The 18595-nt window shown below is 52.0% G+C and overlaps 1 protein-coding gene across 1 annotated transcript in view; it reads left to right on the top strand.

Moving 5' to 3' along the window:
- Positions 1 to 17603, top strand: part of LOC134947462 (ficolin-2-like) — a 66046-nt gene extending 48443 nt beyond the window's left edge. Inside the window, exon 9 of the mRNA XM_063935548.1 lies at positions 17093 to 17603. Within this exon, the coding sequence (XP_063791618.1) occupies positions 17093 to 17340 (248 nt within the window). The 3' untranslated portion in view covers positions 17341 to 17603. The remainder of the gene's footprint in view (positions 1 to 17092) is intronic.
- Positions 17604 to 18595: the final 992 nt, after the last annotated feature.

Genomic DNA, 18595 nt, shown 5'->3' on the forward strand with positions numbered 1-18595 from the left:
GTCTGGAGCAATTTACACCAAACTTGGTACACATATCACTTTCAATCTGGAAAAAAATACTGCGGGGGTGAGACACCCCTAGCACCCCTAGGGGTGGGGGTGGGATGGTGGTGACATGTAAAAATCCATAGTTTTTGGGGTCACTCAGATAAATTGTGACACTTCCGATGCCGTTTCAGTCCAAGTTCAGCCCCCATCAGCCTGGGCAGTGAGAAGAGGTAGTGAACTGTGGGGGAATATCTGGCACTGGGGGCATATACCTGGCACTGTGGGGGACTATCTGGCACTGGGGGCATATACCTGGCACTGTGGGGGAATATCTGGCACTGGGGGCATATACCTGGCACTGTGGGGGAATATCTGGCACTGGGGGCATATACCTGGCACTGTGGGGGACTATCTGGCACTGGAGGCATATACCTGGCACTGTGGGGGAATATCTGGCACTGGGGGCATATACCTGGCACTGTGGGTGAATATCTGGCACTGGGGGCATATACCTGGCACTGTGGGGGAATATCTGGCACTGGGGGCATATACCTGGCACTGTGGGGGACTATCTGGCACTGGGGGCATATACCTGGCACTGTGGGGGAATATCTGGCACTGGGGGCATATACCTGGCACTGTGTGGGAATATCTGGCACTGGGGGGAGCAGGCACTGAGGGGGCATATGTGGCACTGTGGGGGAATATCTGGCACTGGGGGCATATACCTGGCACTGTGGGGGACTATCTGGCACTGGGGGCATATACCTGGCACTGTGGGGGAATATCTGGCACTGGGGGCATATACCTGGCACTGTGGGGGAATATCTGGCACTGGGGGCATATACCTGGCACTGTGGGGGACTATCTGGCACTGGAGGCATATACCTGGCACTGTGGGGGAATATCTGGCACTGGGGGCATATACCTGGCACTGTGGGTGAATATCTGGCACTGGGGGCATATACCTGGCACTGTGGGGGAATATCTGGCACTGGGGGCATATACCTGGCACTGTGGGGGACTATCTGGCACTGGGGGCATATACCTGGCACTGTGGGGGAATATCTGGCACTGGGGGCATATACCTGGCACTGTGGGTGAATATCTGGCACTGGGGGGAGCAGGCACTGAGGGGGCATATGTGGCACTGTGGGGGAATATCTGGCACTGGGGGCATATACCTGGCACTGTGGGGGACTATCTGGCACTGGGGGCATATACCTGGCACTGTGGGGAAATATCTGGCACTGGGGGCATATACCTGGCACTGTGGGGGAATATCTGGCACTGGGGGCAGATACCTGGCACTGTGGGGGAATATCTGGCACTGGGGGCATATACCTGGCACTGTGGGGGACTATCTGGCACTGGGGGCATATACCTGGCACTGTGGGGGAATATCTGGCACTGGGGGCATATACCTGGCACTGTGGGGGAATATCTGGCACTGGGGGCATATACCTGGCACTGTGGGGGACTATCTGGCACTGGAGGCATATACCTGGCACTGTGGGGGAATATCTGGCACTGGGGGCATATACCTGGCACTGTGGGTGAATATCTGGCACTGGGGGCATATACCTGGCACTGTGGGGAAATATCTGGCACTGGGGGCATATACCTGGCACTGTGGGGGACTATCTGGCACTGGGGGCATATACCTGGCACTGTGGGGGAATATCTGGCACTGGGGGCATATACCTGGCACTGTGGGGGAATAACTGGCACTGGGGGGAGCAGGCACTGAGGGGGCATATGTGGCACTGTGGGGGAATATCTGGCACTGGGGGCATATACCTGGCACTGTGGGGGACTATCTGGCACTGGGGGCATATACCTGGCACTGTGGGGGAATATCTGGCACTGGGGGCATATACCTGGCACTGTGGGGGAATATCTGGCACTGGGGGCATATACCTGGCACTGTGGGGGACTATCTGGCACTGGGGGCATATACCTGGCACTGTGGGGGAATATCTGGCACTGGGGGCATATACCTGGCACTGTGGGGGAATATCTGGCACTGGGGGCATATACCTGGCACTGTGGGGGACTATCTGGCACTGGAGGCATATACCTGGCACTGTGGGGGAATATCTGGCACTGGGGGCATATACCTGGCACTGTGGGTGAATATCTGGCACTGGGGGCATATACCTGGCACTGTGGGGGAATATCTGGCACTGGGGGCATATACCTGGCACTGTGGGGGACTATCTGGCACTGGGGGCATATACCTGGCACTGTGGGGGAATATCTGGCACTGGGGGCATATACCTGGCACTGTGGGGGAATATCTGGCACTGGGGGGAGCAGGCACTGAGGGGGCATATGTGGCACTGTGGGGGAATATCTGGCACTGGGGGCATATACCTGGCACTGTGGGGGACTATCTGGCACTGGGGGCATATACCTGGCACTGTGGGGGAATATCTGGCACTGGGGGCATATACCTGGCACTGTGGGGGAATATCTGGCACTGGGGGCATATACCTGGCACTGTGGGGGACTATCTGGCACTGGAGGCATATACCTGGCACTGTGGGGGAATATCTGGCACTGGGGGCATATACCTGGCACTGTGGGTGAATATCTGGCACTGGGGGCATATACCTGGCACTGTGGGGGAATATCTGGCACTGGGGGCATATACCTGGCACTGTGGGGGACTATCTGGCACTGGGGGCATATACCTGGCACTGTGGGGGAATATCTGGCACTGGGGGCATATACCTGGCACTGTGGGTGAATATCTGGCACTGGGGGGAGCAGGCACTGAGGGGGCATATGTGGCACTGTGGGGGAATATCTGGCACTGGGGGCATATACCTGGCACTGTGGGGGACTATCTGGCACTGGGGGCATATACCTGGCACTGTGGGGGAATATCTGGCACTGGGGGCATATACCTGGCACTGTGGGGGAATATCTGGCACTGGGGGCAGATACCTGGCACTGTGGGGGAATATCTGGCACTGGGGGCATATACCTGGCACTGTGGGGGAATATCTGGCACTGGGGGCATATACCTGGCACTGTGGGGGAATATCTGGCACTGGGGGCATATACCTGGCACTGTGGGGGAATATCTGGCACTGGGGGGAGCAGGCACTGAGGGGGCATATGTGGCACTGTGGGGGAATATCTGGCACTGGGGGCATATACCTGGCACTGTGGGGGAATATCTGGCACTGGGGGCATATGTGGCACTGGGAGTACGGCCCTAGCAACAAGCACTACCCCCTAGCAGCGAGCATGACACCCAGTGCATGAAACCCCTGGCAATGAGCATGACACCCAGTGCATGAAACCCCTGGCAACGAGCATGACACCCTGAGCATGAAAACCCCTGGCACCATGCATGGAACCAAGAGCATGAAACCCCTGGCAAGAGCAGGTAATTTAAAAGTAATTAGAAGCCTTACTGTAGAACTTAATGTGTAATGGGCATTACGGTGTGTGGCGTAATGTATCACGGACATTGCGGTGTGTGTCATAATGTGTCAGGCATTACGGTGTGTTGTATACTATATCACGGGCATTGTAGAATGTGGTATAATGTCTCAGGGTCATTGCGGTGTGGCATAATGTATAACGGGCATTGCGGTATGTGTCATACTGTGTCACAGATACGGTGTGTAGCATAATGTATAACGGGCATTGCGATTCCTGTCATAATGTGTCACAGGCATTACGGTGTGTGGCATAATGTATCGGGGGCATTACAGTGTGTGCATATTGGTGGTCATTCCGAGTTGTTCGCTCTGTAAATTTCTTCGCATCGCAGCGATTTTCCGCTTAGTGCGCATGCGCAATGTCCGCACTGCGAATGCGCCAAGTAAATTTGCTATGCAGTTAGGTATTTTACTCACGGCATTACAAGGTTTTTTCTTCGTTCTGGGGATCGTAATGTGATTGACAGGAAGTGGGTGTTTCTGGGCGGAAACTGGTAGTTTTATGGGCGTGTGGGAAAAAAGGCTACCGTTTCTGGGAAAAACGCGGGAGTGGCTGGAGAAACGGAGGAGTGTCTGGGTGAACGCTGGGTGTGTTTGTGACGTCAAACCAGGAACGACAAGCACTGAACTGATCGCACTGGCAGAGTAAGTCTCGAGCTACTCAGAAACTGCACAGAGAAGTCTTGTCGCAATATTGCAAATCTTTCATTCGCAATTTTGATAAGCTAAGATTCACTCCCAGTAGGCGGCGGCTTAGCGTGTGCAAAGCTGCTAAAAGCAGCTTGCGAGCGAACAACTCGGAATGAGGGCCATTGTGTCATGTGCATTGTTGTGTGTGGCATAATGGCTAAGGCCATTGCCATAGGTGTGCGCAGGGGGGGTGCCTGGTGCGCACAGGCACCCCCTAATCTCTGGCACCTCGATCTCACATGCCTGATGCAGCGATTGCCAAGCAGGCTGATCACTGTCCCCTCTGCGCTGCACCCTGTCAGGACTGCATTACTGACCAGATGCCTGGGTTAATCAAGGTACCACTGACACCGGCTTTCAAATTTCCGGCTCCACTTCCGTGTACAAAAACAGCGTGATGTGACGTGATGATGTCATGCTGCTCGCACGCCCACCCGTCACATGGAAAAAGAGGGGCAGCCAGACCAGGCTGAGGAGGAGCAGTGTAATTGCAGTGAGTGCCATCAGGGGTGTTTGTTTGGAGCACACCACAACATCTGACAATGTATCTGCATTATTAGGATTGGCACAAGGGTGGATATTTATATTGTGTTGATCGTTAATAGATGGTGCTAGACATACCCAAAAGGCGGTGCTATGCACACCATTCCGACGGTGCACCCCCTAATAAAATGTGCTGCGCACGCCTATGGCCATTGCAGTATGTGGAATAATGTATACTGGGCATTACTATAAGGAGGAAAAATGTGTGGTGGCTAACGCCTGGGCGTGCAGGTTGCAAAACTGGGGTATAAGGTAGTCTTTTCCTGCGATGCCACGCCCCTTTACGCAAAGCCACGCCCATTTCAAATAAGCCACACACCCTTTTTGGCGGCGCGCGCCGCAGTCGCGCGCAGATTTGTCCCTTTGCTAGTGCCAATTATGGGGGGTATGGGGGTGGGGGGGGGGGGGGGGCGCCGAAGAATTTTTTGGCTTGGGGGAGAAAAATTTCTAGTTACACCACTGGCCGACGGCTAGAAGAAAAAGAGACACTATCACCATGTGCCCACCCCTTCCAAGACAGGGGAAGAGTGGCACACCGGGGTGGCCGCGACGTTCACCGGTTAGGTGAATGTCATCACTGGCCCGCGGGCCTCAGCCACCCAAACGTCACCTACTCGGCACTTGCGCAACTAGGTGAAAGCGAGCCCGCTAGGCCTAGCGGGGTCTCGCAAACCGGTGCTCAACGCGAACCAAGACACACACGCACAGAGTATACTCACACTTTTACTCTTGTCAGCTTGCTTGCCGCGAATCGCTGCTCTTGGAAAGAGAATGACAGCAGCCTCCCTACAAACTAATAAATGGCAAACAACGGAACTGAGCCAATTTACTATAAACTCTAAACAGTACAATCTGGTTAGCTACTTCACCTAACTCCAGCAAACAGTACAAGCAAATACAGGATAACAGAATGACAATAGAACGAAATGGGAGTTACCTCTCTAGTCCGGTCTGATGAAGATTCCGCTGCTTCGCTCCTGGAGGATAATTGCTGGTGCAACCTAATTCCCTACGGGGACTGCCACCCACTCTGGAATCACGGGATTGACCGTGGGAGGCCGGGCAGTCTCTCCACAGTTACTCCGGACCCCCAAAGTGGTGACGGCGCATCAACCCGGGACTAAAGCTCCCCACAGCAAAGCTAACAATCCAGCTCCTATCTTTCCCGTGGCCTACTGCCAATATTGCTCCTCGGGCCTAATGCCAGCCTATCTGGGATCACAGGCCTAGTGCCTGCCTTTCAAGTGAGATGTGGTCTTGGCCTAAGGCAAGGACCCTGACTACACCAGTTAGGGCCTCCTTCCTTCTAACTGTGCCACAGGCCTAGTGCCTGACTGTCACCTCAGGCCTACTGCCTGCCTGCCAAGTGGGATATAGTCTTGGCCTAATGCCAAGACTACTTATACAGATTATGGCCTCCTTCCTCCTATTGATGCCACAGGCCTAGTGCCTGACTGCCACCTCAGGCCTAGTGCCTGCCTACTGGGGATGTTAGTAATCCTGGGCCTATTGCCCGTCCGTGGCCACAGGCCTAATGCCTGACACCCTGGTGGTCTAGGGGAACATAGAATCTCGGCGCAAGGCCGCTTACCCGGACCGTAGGGAGAGGCTGCAGTGGGGAGATTCGTTAGCTCTTTTGCTGCCCACACACTGCAGCACTCTCCACCGGACCTCCGCGCTGGAGCCCGGGCTCCGCCTCCTCTTTTTCTCTGGCCACCGCTTCCTCTTCTTGTCCGGCCGCCGCTTCCTCTTCTTCTCCGGTCGCCGCTTCCTCTTCTTTCTGGCCGCCGCTTCCTCTTCTTTCCGGCCGCCGCTTCTTCCTCTTCTTTTCCGCCGCCTGGCCTTCTTCCGCCGTCTTCTCTCTTCTGGAGCTCTTCACCGCTCCGTCCCCGGCGCCCGACTGCCCGCTTTCGCTCTGCAGCGTCTGCTATATGATGCTGGGAGGGGGCAGCGCTATGACGCGACGAGCCCTGGTTGGCTCGTCGCGGCCCATTCCTATTGGCTGACCAGGCGCAAGCCCCGATTGGCTCCCGTCCGGCGCCAAATTCAAATGGACGTAACGCGATTGGAGGGGCTTGAATCCCAATGGATGCAAGTCACTCCGTGCCGGAAGCTCGCCGCGACGCCACTTCCCGCCGTGTACCGCCGCTGCCTGTCCGGGGAAGACGGAGGTAAGAGACTTCCCTCGTTCCCCCAGCCTGGTGCCCTCTCACATTTCCCTCCCCTGTTTCCTTTGTAGTCCCTACAAAGATGTGAGCTGCCGCCCACTCAAAGTTCGGATCTGCAAAACTGGGGTCTGGTACTCCCAACGTCGTTCGGGTGGAACGCCTAGGCAGAGTAGCTGGGGGCAGAACAGATCCCTCTGGATCCGCGACCTCAGCTGATCTTTCCGATGGCAGGGGCTCTTGTGCCACATCAGATGGAGGAACCCACCAATCATCTTCACCTAGTCCAGGGATAGCCACTGGGACTGTTCCAAGGGGACACAAATCCTCAAAGAGGCAAGGGCGCAGCGTGTTCTGATGCAAAGTGCGGGCACTTCCGCTTCCGTCTTCTGCCTTGACCTCGTAGACTGGGTTGTCAGGAGACACCCGCCGCTGTACGATATAAGGAATCACCTCGCAGCGCTCGCTCAACTTGTTCCCAGATCACTTCTCTCGAACTAACACCCTTTGTCCCTCAGCAAACGGTCCTCCCAACGTCCGTCCAGGGCAAGGATGCAGTTTGGACCCAATGATCCCCGCCGCCACATCCCTGGCAAATTTAAGGCGCCGTTTCTGCTCCTCAGTCCATCCACTGCGCATCCACCTTGGGTAGAGACAGATCAAGGTCTTGCAATTCCTTCCCTGGTCGGCCAAACAGCAAAAAATACGGCAAAAACCCAGTGGTCCGGTGTACCCTATTGTTTTTTTTTTTTTTTAAACATATTTTTTATTGAAGCAATATATGTAATACATACATAAAATTTCACAGTAGGTCAAACCTATCTCAGATAGGGAAAAAAGGAAGGGTAGTAAATAATATTACAACCTAGTCCCCAGTCCAGAGACATTTTAAACACAGTATAAACAACAATATTGCACTTATATAGAACATGCCTCTCGGGGCTTCAGTAACCATCAGATTAAAAGCTGGTCTAGTCAGCTGACCCAGACGTGTGCAGGTGAGAAAAAAAATAAAAATAAAAAAAATAAATAAAAATAATTATAAATATAAAAATAAAATAAAAAAATACCCGTACCCGTGTGCCAACTTCCTCCCAGTCGTCTATCGAGCTGAGAATGGCAGTCTGTCCTATAACACAATCGGCGGATCCCCCGCAAACGTTCTAGTCAAAAACCATTCTGTATCAAAGAAAGAGGTATGGAGCTGTGTCCTGACTGCTATCGACAAGGTCGTTATATAACTTTCCCACACTTCAAAGAATTTCTGTATTTTAGTATTTTTGTCTAGCAAACATCCTATCCATTCCATCCGAAAGAGATAAAATAATTTAGCTTTAAACAACGAAAGTGTAGGTGGATCCTTAGAAATCCATACTTGCAGAATAGCCTTTCTGGCTGCTATACTAACTGCTAGCAATAGCTTTCTACTTCCCTGGGAGAGACGTAGGTCTGGGGAGAATATACCGAATAACGCCCATTGTGGGCATAAACTCCAATAATTCACTAGGTTAGTCGTTAAGTAATTCCTTATCCTTATCCAGAACTGTCTAATCAGAGGGCATGTCCACAAGCAGTGATAAAGGTCTGCTTGGGGAGAACCACACTTCCAACAAGCATGTGTGTCAGCTAGCCCTATGAGACATCGTCTATGAGGTGATAAATAAGTCTTGTGCAAAATATTGAGAGACATTTCTTTATACCTAGAAGAGGGAAACAGTTTACAAGCTTTTACATGGGCCGTAAGCAGGTCAGTCGTCTCGATGCCCGGGAGACATTCCGTCCAGGACCGGATACCCCCCTGTCCCGTAGAGTAGTCTAGAACAGTCCGAAAGTACCCATATGCCATTGATATTGCTTTCCTAACTCTAGGGGCTTGTTGCAGTAGTTTATCTATCGGATTATTCCAATCCATAGGAGATAAACAGCTAATAACAGTAGAAACATAATGTTGGGCTAGCAGAAAGGCCACAGGATAGGCCAGTATAACTGGATGTCTAGCAGTGGCCTCCTGGAACGTGAGCGGCCTCAAGCCCCGCGAATCCACCAAGTGAGTTACCTTGGAAACACCCCCCATCCGCCAGATGTTATATGGATAATGCGCCCTACCCTCCTGGAAGTCCGGATTCGCCATGAACGGAAGGTATAGTGATTTGTGGGGGTTCAGATCTAGTTTATTACGCGTATCAGTCCATAGTTTTTTAATGGACCACAATAGTGGATTCCTCCTCCACTCCCCAGACACCTCTCGAACATGCAAGTGTAAAAATGCAACCAGGTCCCCCCCCCTGTAAAAACTCTCTATCTAAGTCGGTGTTTGTGTAGTTGTTGTCATTGTGCACCCAGTCATGCAAATACCGTAGTTGAGCGGCATGGGAATACCAAAGAACATTAGGAAAATGAATTCCCCCATTCTCCGTGGTTTGCTGTAATTTAATCAATGCTATACGTGGTTTTCTTCCCTGCCAAATAAAGCGTCTAAAAAGAAAATTGATGCGTTGAACATCTTTGGGTAGGAGGACATGTGGCATGGCCTGTATAAAGTACATCAGACGAGGGAATGATATCATCTTTATCAAATTCGCTCTTCCCATGTACGATAAAGGCAGAGGTTTCCAGGAATCAAGTTCTGCCTCAATTTTTCTGATGGCCGAGGTGAAATTTAGGGTGTAAAGTCGCTCTGGTTGTCTCGAAATTTGAATCCCCAGATAGGTGAGTTGATCCGAGCTCCATGTCAGTGGTAAACCCCCCACCCCGTTTCTCAAAAACGCACCACTCCCCAATCGCAGTGCCACTGACTTTGACCAGTTTACATTGAAGCCAGAAATATGACCATACGCCTGCAGTAGATTGAATATATGGGTCAAGGAAGTCTCTGGATCCGAAACATACAGCAGTAGATCATCAGCGAATGCTGTAAGCTTTAGTTCCCTGCGACCTATCTGTATGCCATGAAACTGAGAGTCAGTTAATAGCAAACGATGGAGGGGATCAATGGCCAGATTGAACAATAAGGGTGACAAGGGACAGCCCTGTCGTGTGCCACGATGCATAACCACCGGATCACTGGTATAGCCGTTCATTAAGAGGGTAGTGGAAGGAGAGTCGTATAAGTAGCGAATAATATTAACAAAGTCTTGGTGGAAGAGTCTACGTTCCAAGACCCTGAATAGATGGGGCCAAAGTACCGTATCGAAGGCTTTGGTAGTGTCCAGGCTGAGGAGTATATTCCTGGATTGGGGCGAATGGGCAGAGGCTATGACTGCAGCAACAGCAGCCCGAATTCCCTTTACCGAATGTGTATTACGAACAAAGCCTAGTTGATGAGTAGTTAGAGCATGGGGGAGAATCGTCTGCAGTCGATCTGCCAAAATCTTGGTAAATAATTTTATGTCGGTATTTAACAATGTAATGGGCCTGTATGAAGTCACCAATTGAGGGTCCTGAGCAGGCTTGGGGATCATCGGTGTACCCTATTGTTATACACCCACACCAATTCCGGAACGAAGTCAGGCCAGCGCCGCCTCTTTTCGGCCTCTAGGACCCTCAACATCTGTAGCAACGTCCGATTGAATCGCTCACAGGCTCCATTTCCCTGCGGGTGATACGGTGTGGTCCTTGATTTGTGCATGCCATAGGTGCGGTACAGCCACTCCATTACCCAATCATGGAAACACGCACCCTGATCAGAATGGACGTGCTCCGGGCAGCCATATCTGCCAATAAAATGTTCAACAATAGCCTTGGCTGCCGTGTCGGCCGTTTGGTCCATGGTAGGGACAACTACTGTATATTTGGTAAAGTGGTCGGTCATCACAATAGCATATTGATACCCACGCACCGACTCCCCTATCAAAACATAGTCCACCATGAGGAGTTCAAGGGGTCTTGTGGTCCTAATGGTCTGTACCTACAGGTGCCCGTTGCTCGCCACCCTTCATAACAGCATATCTTCTACAGGTCTGGCACACACCTTCAACCAGTGTCTGCAAGCCTGGGAAGAAATACTGATGACGGATCCATTGTAGCGTCTTTTCAGCTCCAAAATGGGCCCCTTCTTCGTGCGCATCGGTCACCAGAGCACGGGCTAAATCTTTAGGGAGAACGATCTGCCACAACTTCCGAAGCTCTTGCTCAAGGTAAGTCTGACGACAAAACACCCCTTCTCGTATGGCCATCCGATCCCATTGATGTAGCAGCTTCCTACCCCACGGGCTAAGTTGTAGTCTCTCGAAGGAGGAAGGCCGGTGATCCCGTTCCTTCCACCCGTGGACACATTGTACCTCCTGATCCTGCCCTTGTTCTATAGCCCAGTCCGGCAAGGTCTTCTGTAGCAGAATTCCACACGTCACCTTTGGCTCTGCTGAAGTGGGAATCATCCTGGCAAGGTCAGGGATCTCCTGTCCTTCTCGTTCCTCATCTGTGGGACCAGTAGGCAACTCCACTGGATAGCGGGACAAGGCATCCGCATTCGCATTCGCCTTTCCTGGGCGGTATCGAATTTTAAACGAGAATTTTGCCAAGCGAGCCACCCAGTGCTGTTCCAGAGCACCCAATTTGGCTGTATTCAGGTGTGACAAAGGGTTGTTATCCATGACAACTTCAAAGTCAGCGGCGGTCAGGTACTCCGCAAACTTTTTGGTAACTGCCCAGACAACCGCCAGCAGCTCCAGCTTGAACGAGCTATAGTTGTCTGGATTCCGCTCTGATTCCCGGAGGCTCCGACTCCCATAAGCAATAACTCGTTCCTGGCCCTCCTGTAGCTGGGAGAGTACAGCCCCCAGGCCTTGGTGACTCCCGTCAATGTATAATATAAATGGCTTATCAAAGTCGGCATAAGCCAGAACTGGGGCCTGGGTGAGGGCCTGTTTCAGACAAGAGAAAGCAGCCTCTTGCGCTTGATTCCACGCCACCACCCAATTCCGTACATTGGTAGCAACACCTCGCAGTCATTTGTGCAGTGGTCCCGCGATCTTAGCAAAGTCCCGGATAAACCGCCGGTAGTAGCCCACCAATCCCAGAAATGCTCTCAACTCCATCACATTGCCCGGAGTCTTCAATCCTTGGACCGTGGCAATTTTGTCGGGGGTGGGCCTCACCCCATCCTCCGAGACCACATGGCCCAGGTATTCCAGACTGGACTTCAAGAGGTGGCATTTCCTCGGTTTTAGTTTGAGGCCGTACTGTTCCAGTCGTTGAAGCACTTGTTCCAATCTATGCAAGTGTTCCTCTAAGGTAGGGGCAAACACTATGATGTCATCCAAGCAGATAAGAATTGCCTCAAAGTTTAAGTCCCTGAGGCAGCGCTCCATAAGGTGTTGGAACGTGGCCGGTGCATTGGAGAGCCCGAAGGGCATTTAACAGAAATCAAAGAGTCCCATGGGAGTGATGAATGCTGTTTTCGCCTGGTCTTTTTCCGTTACGGCACCTGCCAGTACCCACTGGCCAGATCCAGCATGGAAAAGAAACAAGACTTTCCCAAAGCCGCCAGTGACTCCTCGATACGGGGCAACGGATAGGCGTCCCGAACGGTGCAGCTGTTCAACCTCCGATAGTCCACGCAAAATCGAATCGTCCCATCCTTCTTCTTTACCAAAACAATCGGGGCAGCCCATGGACTCTTACTCTCCTTGATGACGCCATTGGTCAGCATTTGTTGAATCATAGTTTTGACCTCCTGGTACAGCTTCGGGGGAATCTGTCGATATAGCTCCCGAGCAGGGAACTGTCTCCAGTGTTGATTTCATGTTCTATCTCCGTCGTGTGACCGAAGTCTTCCTCGTTACATGAAGACGATTTCTGTCGTGCCCACAGCATTTGCTCCACCCTATCTACCTCTGCTTTACTAAGGCCCTCCAGCAATACGTCCATTTGTTCCAGAATTACTTTCCCATTCCCATTTCCTGTTTCTCCTCGATGGTGACGGCCAACGTCCAAGGCTCACATGCATCAGGCCTTAAGGTAACTCTGGGGCCAGGTTCGATACCACCCTCAGGGATAGCCTCCAGGTTGCACACGCGTAGGGGTACCACGCCATCCCTCACCACCGCTACGGCTCTGGCCAGCAGCAAACCAGCCTCCATTTGTCTGAACCAACAAGGTTCTATCACAACCTCTCTCCCTTCCAACCGCTGCTGTGAACGGACGGGCAATTCCAGGACCACCTCTTGTCTCGCTGGGATCCTCGCCTTTTGATTATGCCGTGTCTTGATCAGGCCTAGAGGACATGAAGACTCCACGGAGGCGACCTCTTTGTTCCGCCGGACGACCCTTTGAAAAGCTTGCTGCACCGGTTTCTGTACTCCGAGATACTTCCAGTACTGTGGGTCCTTGTCTTGTACGAGAACTTGATCCAGACTCCGAAGGATGTTCATTCCCAGGATCACTGGTCCATGTTGGAACTCTTCTCCACTGACCACTACAAACCCTTTCTTCCAAGAGATTGTCCATATACCTCCACCTCGATCCACACGACCCCCTTTACAAGAATGGGGAGATTTGTTCGCAGCCACGAGGGTCACACAATTCCCGACACGGGTCGTCGTGAGATCTGCATAGTCTTCTTTAAAACGTTTCTCAGACATAGTGGACACTTGCGACCCTGTATCCAAAAGACAACGTTGATCCCTCCCTCCCAACTTTGCTACTACAGTGGGACACTCACCGAACAAATTGGATGAGTTGACGACATCTACTCGCTCGCCTCCCCCCCCCCCGCAGATTGTCCCGCCACTGCGAGGGACCTCAGTTTAAAGGCCTCCTGCACCCGTCTCTGGGCAGTCCCGAGCAAAGTGTCCAGGCTCCTCACACGCCCAGCACACCAATTCGCGGGGTCCCCTCGAGCGCACCTCCTCTCCCCGACGTCCAGTAGTCTCCTGTTCCCTTCTCTTCCGAGGGGACTTTTCTTTATAACGTTCCTTGTCATCCCAACCCCTTTTCTCTTGGTCGGCATCTCGACTCTCCACCCGTTCCACCCTCTGCCACAACTGGGACACTTCGTCCTGGATGAGTAGGAGTGTGGTGGTTAATTCTTCCGAACTCTATCTACCAGTTGGGTTTGTTGTGTGGACATGGCGCTGGAACTAAATTCCGCATTTTCTTCCTTCTTCAGCGCCATACCCAATACTTCAAAGAAGGTGAGCTTGTCATCCCCATCGACCTTGTCCTGAAGATAGTTTCGTAGGGACCTACTCCTTAGTCCACCTTTTAGGATACCGCTCAAGGATGAATCCGGATTCCCCGTCATCAATTCCTCATCCTCCCTTGTCTGGATCTCGGTCATATATTCCTGTATCGCGTTAGCGAATTGGGAGATGGTCTCGTCTTCCCTTTGGATCCGCGCAAAAACGCGCTTCTTTAGCATGGTTGTGGTAGCCTTTTCTCCATATATGCCCTTTAGAAGTTTGAAGACGTCCGCCATGCTCCTCCGGAGCCGTTCGGGGCGTACCCTTGCCGTCTTCCGGGCGTCACCAGTTAAGACCTTCAATGCCAAGTTCACTTGTACGCTCTTCGGGATCTGGTAGAGTTCAATAGTGGTCTCCAACTGTTCGATCCACTCCGTCAGGGGCATATTTTGCCTATCAAACTTGTCGAGATGGTTCAGTGCTGCCCCAATGGGCAGCTTGGCCCGAGATTCATCACTGCCACTCTTCGACTTGCCTTTTTGGTCCATTCTTACAAGGGGATCCTGCCGACTATGCCAAATGTAAGGGTGCCGATGCAGTGTAGTGCCTGCTGCCGTGCAGGTGTACCGCGTTCCTTACCTCAAGATGCTTTCCTCGTTTCCAGACCGCGGGTTTGCTTCATCCGGCGAAATCCTTCCTCTGGACCTCAAGTCGGGGACTCAGCCTGGAGGGCCGACGGCTAGAGGAAAAAGAGACACTATCACCGTGTGCCCACCCCTAACAAGACGGGGAAAGAGTGGCACACCGGGGTGGCCGCGATGTTCACCGGGTAGGTGAATGTCATCACTGGCCCGCAGGCCTCAGCCACCCAAATGTCACCTACTCGGCACTTGCGCACCTAGGTGAAAGCGAGCCCGCTAGGCCTAGCGGGGTCTCGCAAACCTGCGCTCAACGCGGACCAAGACACACACCCACACAGAGTATACTCACACTGGTACTCTTGTCAGCTTGCTTGCCGCGAGTCGCTGTTCCTGGAAAGAGAATGACAGCAGCCTCCCTGCAAACTTATAAATGGCAAACAACGGAACTGAGCCAATTTACTATAAACTCTAAACAGTACAATCTGGTTAGCTACTTCACCTAACTCCAGCAAACAGTACAAGCAAATACAGGATAACAGAATGACAATAGAACGAAATGGGAGTTACCTCTCTAGTCCGGTCTGATGAAGATTCCGCTGCTTCGCGCCTGGAGGATAATTGTTGGTGCAACCTAATTCCCTACGGGGACTGCCACCCACTCTGGAATTACGGGATCGAGCGTGGGAGGCCGGGCAGTCTCTCCACAGTTACTCCGGACCCCCAAAGTGGTGACGACGTGTCAACCTGGGACTAAAGCTCCCCACAGCAAAGCTAACAATCCAGCTCCTATCTTTCCCGTGGCCTACTGCCAATATTGCTCCTCGGGCCTAATGCCAGCCTATCTGGGATCACAGGCCTAGTGCCTGCCTTTCAAGTGAGATGTGGTCTTGGCCTAAGGCCAGGACCCCGACTACACCAGTTGTGGCCTCCTTCCTCCTAACTGTGCCACAGGCCTAGTGCCTGACTGTCACCTCAGGCCTAGTGCCTGCCTGCCAAGTGGGATATAGTCTTGGCCTAATGCCAAGACTACTTATACAGATTATGGCCTCCTTCCTCCTATTGATGCCACAGGCCTAGTGCCTGACTGCCACCTCAGGCCTAGTGCCTGCCTACTGGGGATTTTAGTAATCCTGGCCTAACGCCAGTATTACTTTATGAGTGCGGGGCCCCTCTTCTCCTATCTGCTGCTCGGGCCTATTGCCCGTCCGTGGCCACAGGCCTAATGCCTGACACCCTGGTGGTCTAGGAGGTACATAGACTCTCGGTGCAAGGCCGCTTACCCTGACCGTAGGGAGAGGCTGCAGTGGGGAGCTTCGTTAGCTCTTTTGCTGCCCACACACTGCAGCACTCTCCGCCGGACCTCCGCATTGGATCCCGGGCTCCGCCTCCTCTTCTTCTCCGGCCACCGCTTCCTTTTCTTCTCTGGCCGCCGCTTCCTCTTCTTCTACAGCCACCGCTTCCTCTTCTTTCCGGCCGCCGCTCCTTCTACTTCTTTTCCGCCGCCGGGCCTTCTTCCGCTATCTTCTCTCTTCTGGAGCTCTTCACCGCTCCATCCCCGGCGCCCGACTGGCCGCTCCCGCTCCGCAGCGTCTGTCATATGACGCTGGAAGGGGGCGGCGCTATGACGCGACGAGCTTTGGTTGGCTCGACGCGGCCCATTCATATTGGCTGACCAGGTGCGAGCCCCGATTGGTTCTCTCCCGGAGCCAAATTCAAATGGCCACGATGCGATTGGAGGGGCTTGAATCGCCCCCGTGCCGGAAGCTCACCGCGATGCCACTTCCCGCCGCGTACCGCCACTGCCTGTTCGGGGAAGACGGAGGTGAGAGATCTCCCTCGTTCCCCAGCCTGGTGCCCTCTCACATAAAGGGCACTGACAGCTCTCCCAGTGACCTTAAGTGTTGTGCAAAATCTTTACCTTTTTACCTCAAAGGAAGAGCCCTCACGAGAGGGAGAAGCTAAGCAAGGAGACCTAGGGCCCTTTGAAATAGAGTCAACCTGCAAACCTAACATATTTAACATACAGCGGGCGGAGCTTGGCCTGTCGTCCCAGGCAGCATTTACAGCACTGAGCAGGGCAGCATCAGAGACGAGACAGGGCAGAGAAGGAGGCGGATTATTCTCCTCAGCACCAGCATGTACAGCACTGAGCAGGGCAGCAGCAGAGGCGGGACGGGGCAGAGAAGGAGGCGGATTATTCTCCTCAGCACCAGCAGTTACAGCACTGACCAGGGCAGCAGCAGAGGCGGGACGGGGCAGAGAAGGAGGCGGGTTATTCTCCTCAGCACCAGCATTTTGACAGCATCAATCCGCGGAACCCAGAGATGCGACCTGACAAAGATTGGCATTATTCTTTAAATTCCGTAGCGAAGCATGGGTATTTAGCTAGTCAAAAAATTGTTTTAAAGTTATCTGAGGGCGTTGTCTCCTTTAAACCTTTGCTGGTGGTTTGAGAAAAGTTTCTAACGTGTTGTGTTATTTCATAGGGGATTCCATGTCAGGATTGAACAATATGAAGTTCTCTACGAAGGACCAGGACAATGATGCTTATGAAAACAGCTGCTCTGTACTTTACAAGGGTGGCTGGTGGTATGGCAGCTGCCACAGCGCAAACCTGAATGGGCTCTATTACTTGGGGGAACATACCTCCTTTGCTGATGGTATCAACTGGTATGCTGGAAAGGGGTATCATTACTCCTTCAAGCATGTAGAAATGAAGATTAGGGCTGTTTAAAGAAATACAAATAAAGATTGTTGATAAACTGATGCAGAGGGAGGACTAGAATTATCTTCTATGCTGTTCTTGGTGGCGGGTACAGAGCTTCTTACTGAGCGAAGTTGCTTGCTGGATGCTACCATATTTCATAACTATATTGTTTGCACAGTTATGCTGCAGCTGTGTATATTTATAAGTACAGGAATATGTAAGTTGCATTGATGCGTATTGCGTTTTGTCTTTTTAAAAGTAATTGTTTTTATAATAAATCTTTTATTAAATCTTGTATTATATTTTTATTTTATTTTATATAAAATCTTTCATTCATTTGAATAATCTCTTGTAACAGATAATGGTGGTCATTCCGAGTTGTTCGCTCGTTATTTTTTTTCCACAACGGAGTGATTAGTCGCTAATGCGCATGCGCAATGTCCGCAGTGCGACTGCGCCAAGTAAATTTGCTATGCAGGTAGGTATTTTACTCACGGCATTACAAGGTTTTTTCTTCGTTCTGGTGATCGTAATGTGATTGACAGGAAGTGGGTGTTTCTGGGCCGAAACTGGACGTTTTATGGGAGTGTGTGAAAAAACGCTACCGTTTCTAGGAAAAACGCGGGAGTGGCTGGAGAAACGGAGGAGTGTCTGGGCGAACGCTGGGTGTGTTTCTGACGTCAAACCAGGAACGACAAGCACTGAACTGATCGCAGATGCCGAGTAAGTGTGGAGCTACTCAGAAATTGCTAAGAAGTGTCTATTCGCAATTTTGCTAATCTTTTGTTCGCAATTTTGATAAGCTAAGATTCACTCCCAGTAGGCGTCGTCTTAGCGTGTGCAAAGCTGCTAAAAGCAGCTTGCGAGCGAACAACTCGGAATGAGGGCCAATATATTCGGAAACCATTTAGCTCATAATAAGGGACAAGCAAAAACTACTACTTGCAATTACAACCGAGGCGGAAAATGAACATTTCCCACCTGTAAAGAACAATGGGGGTGATTCCGAGTTGCTCGCTCGCTAGCTGCTTTTAGCAGCATTGCACACGCTAAGCCGCCGCCCTCTGGGAGTGTATCTTAGTTTAGCAGAATTGCGAACTAAAGATTAGCAGAAAGATCTTTCTGCACCTTGACAAAGACCTCTGTAAGAGGTGGAAACGCATTGGTGGACACAGGGCTGCAAGAGGGGGAGCAGTGGCATCTTTACCGTTCCAGTACAGCGTGGCACAAGGGGTTCCCGGGTCCCCTGAGTTCAATAACTCCCGCAAGCTGGATTTGAACT

The sequence above is a fragment of the Pseudophryne corroboree genome, chromosome 8 (assembly GCF_028390025.1).
Source record: "Pseudophryne corroboree isolate aPseCor3 chromosome 8, aPseCor3.hap2, whole genome shotgun sequence".
Classification (NCBI taxonomy): domain Eukaryota; kingdom Metazoa; phylum Chordata; class Amphibia; order Anura; family Myobatrachidae; genus Pseudophryne; species Pseudophryne corroboree.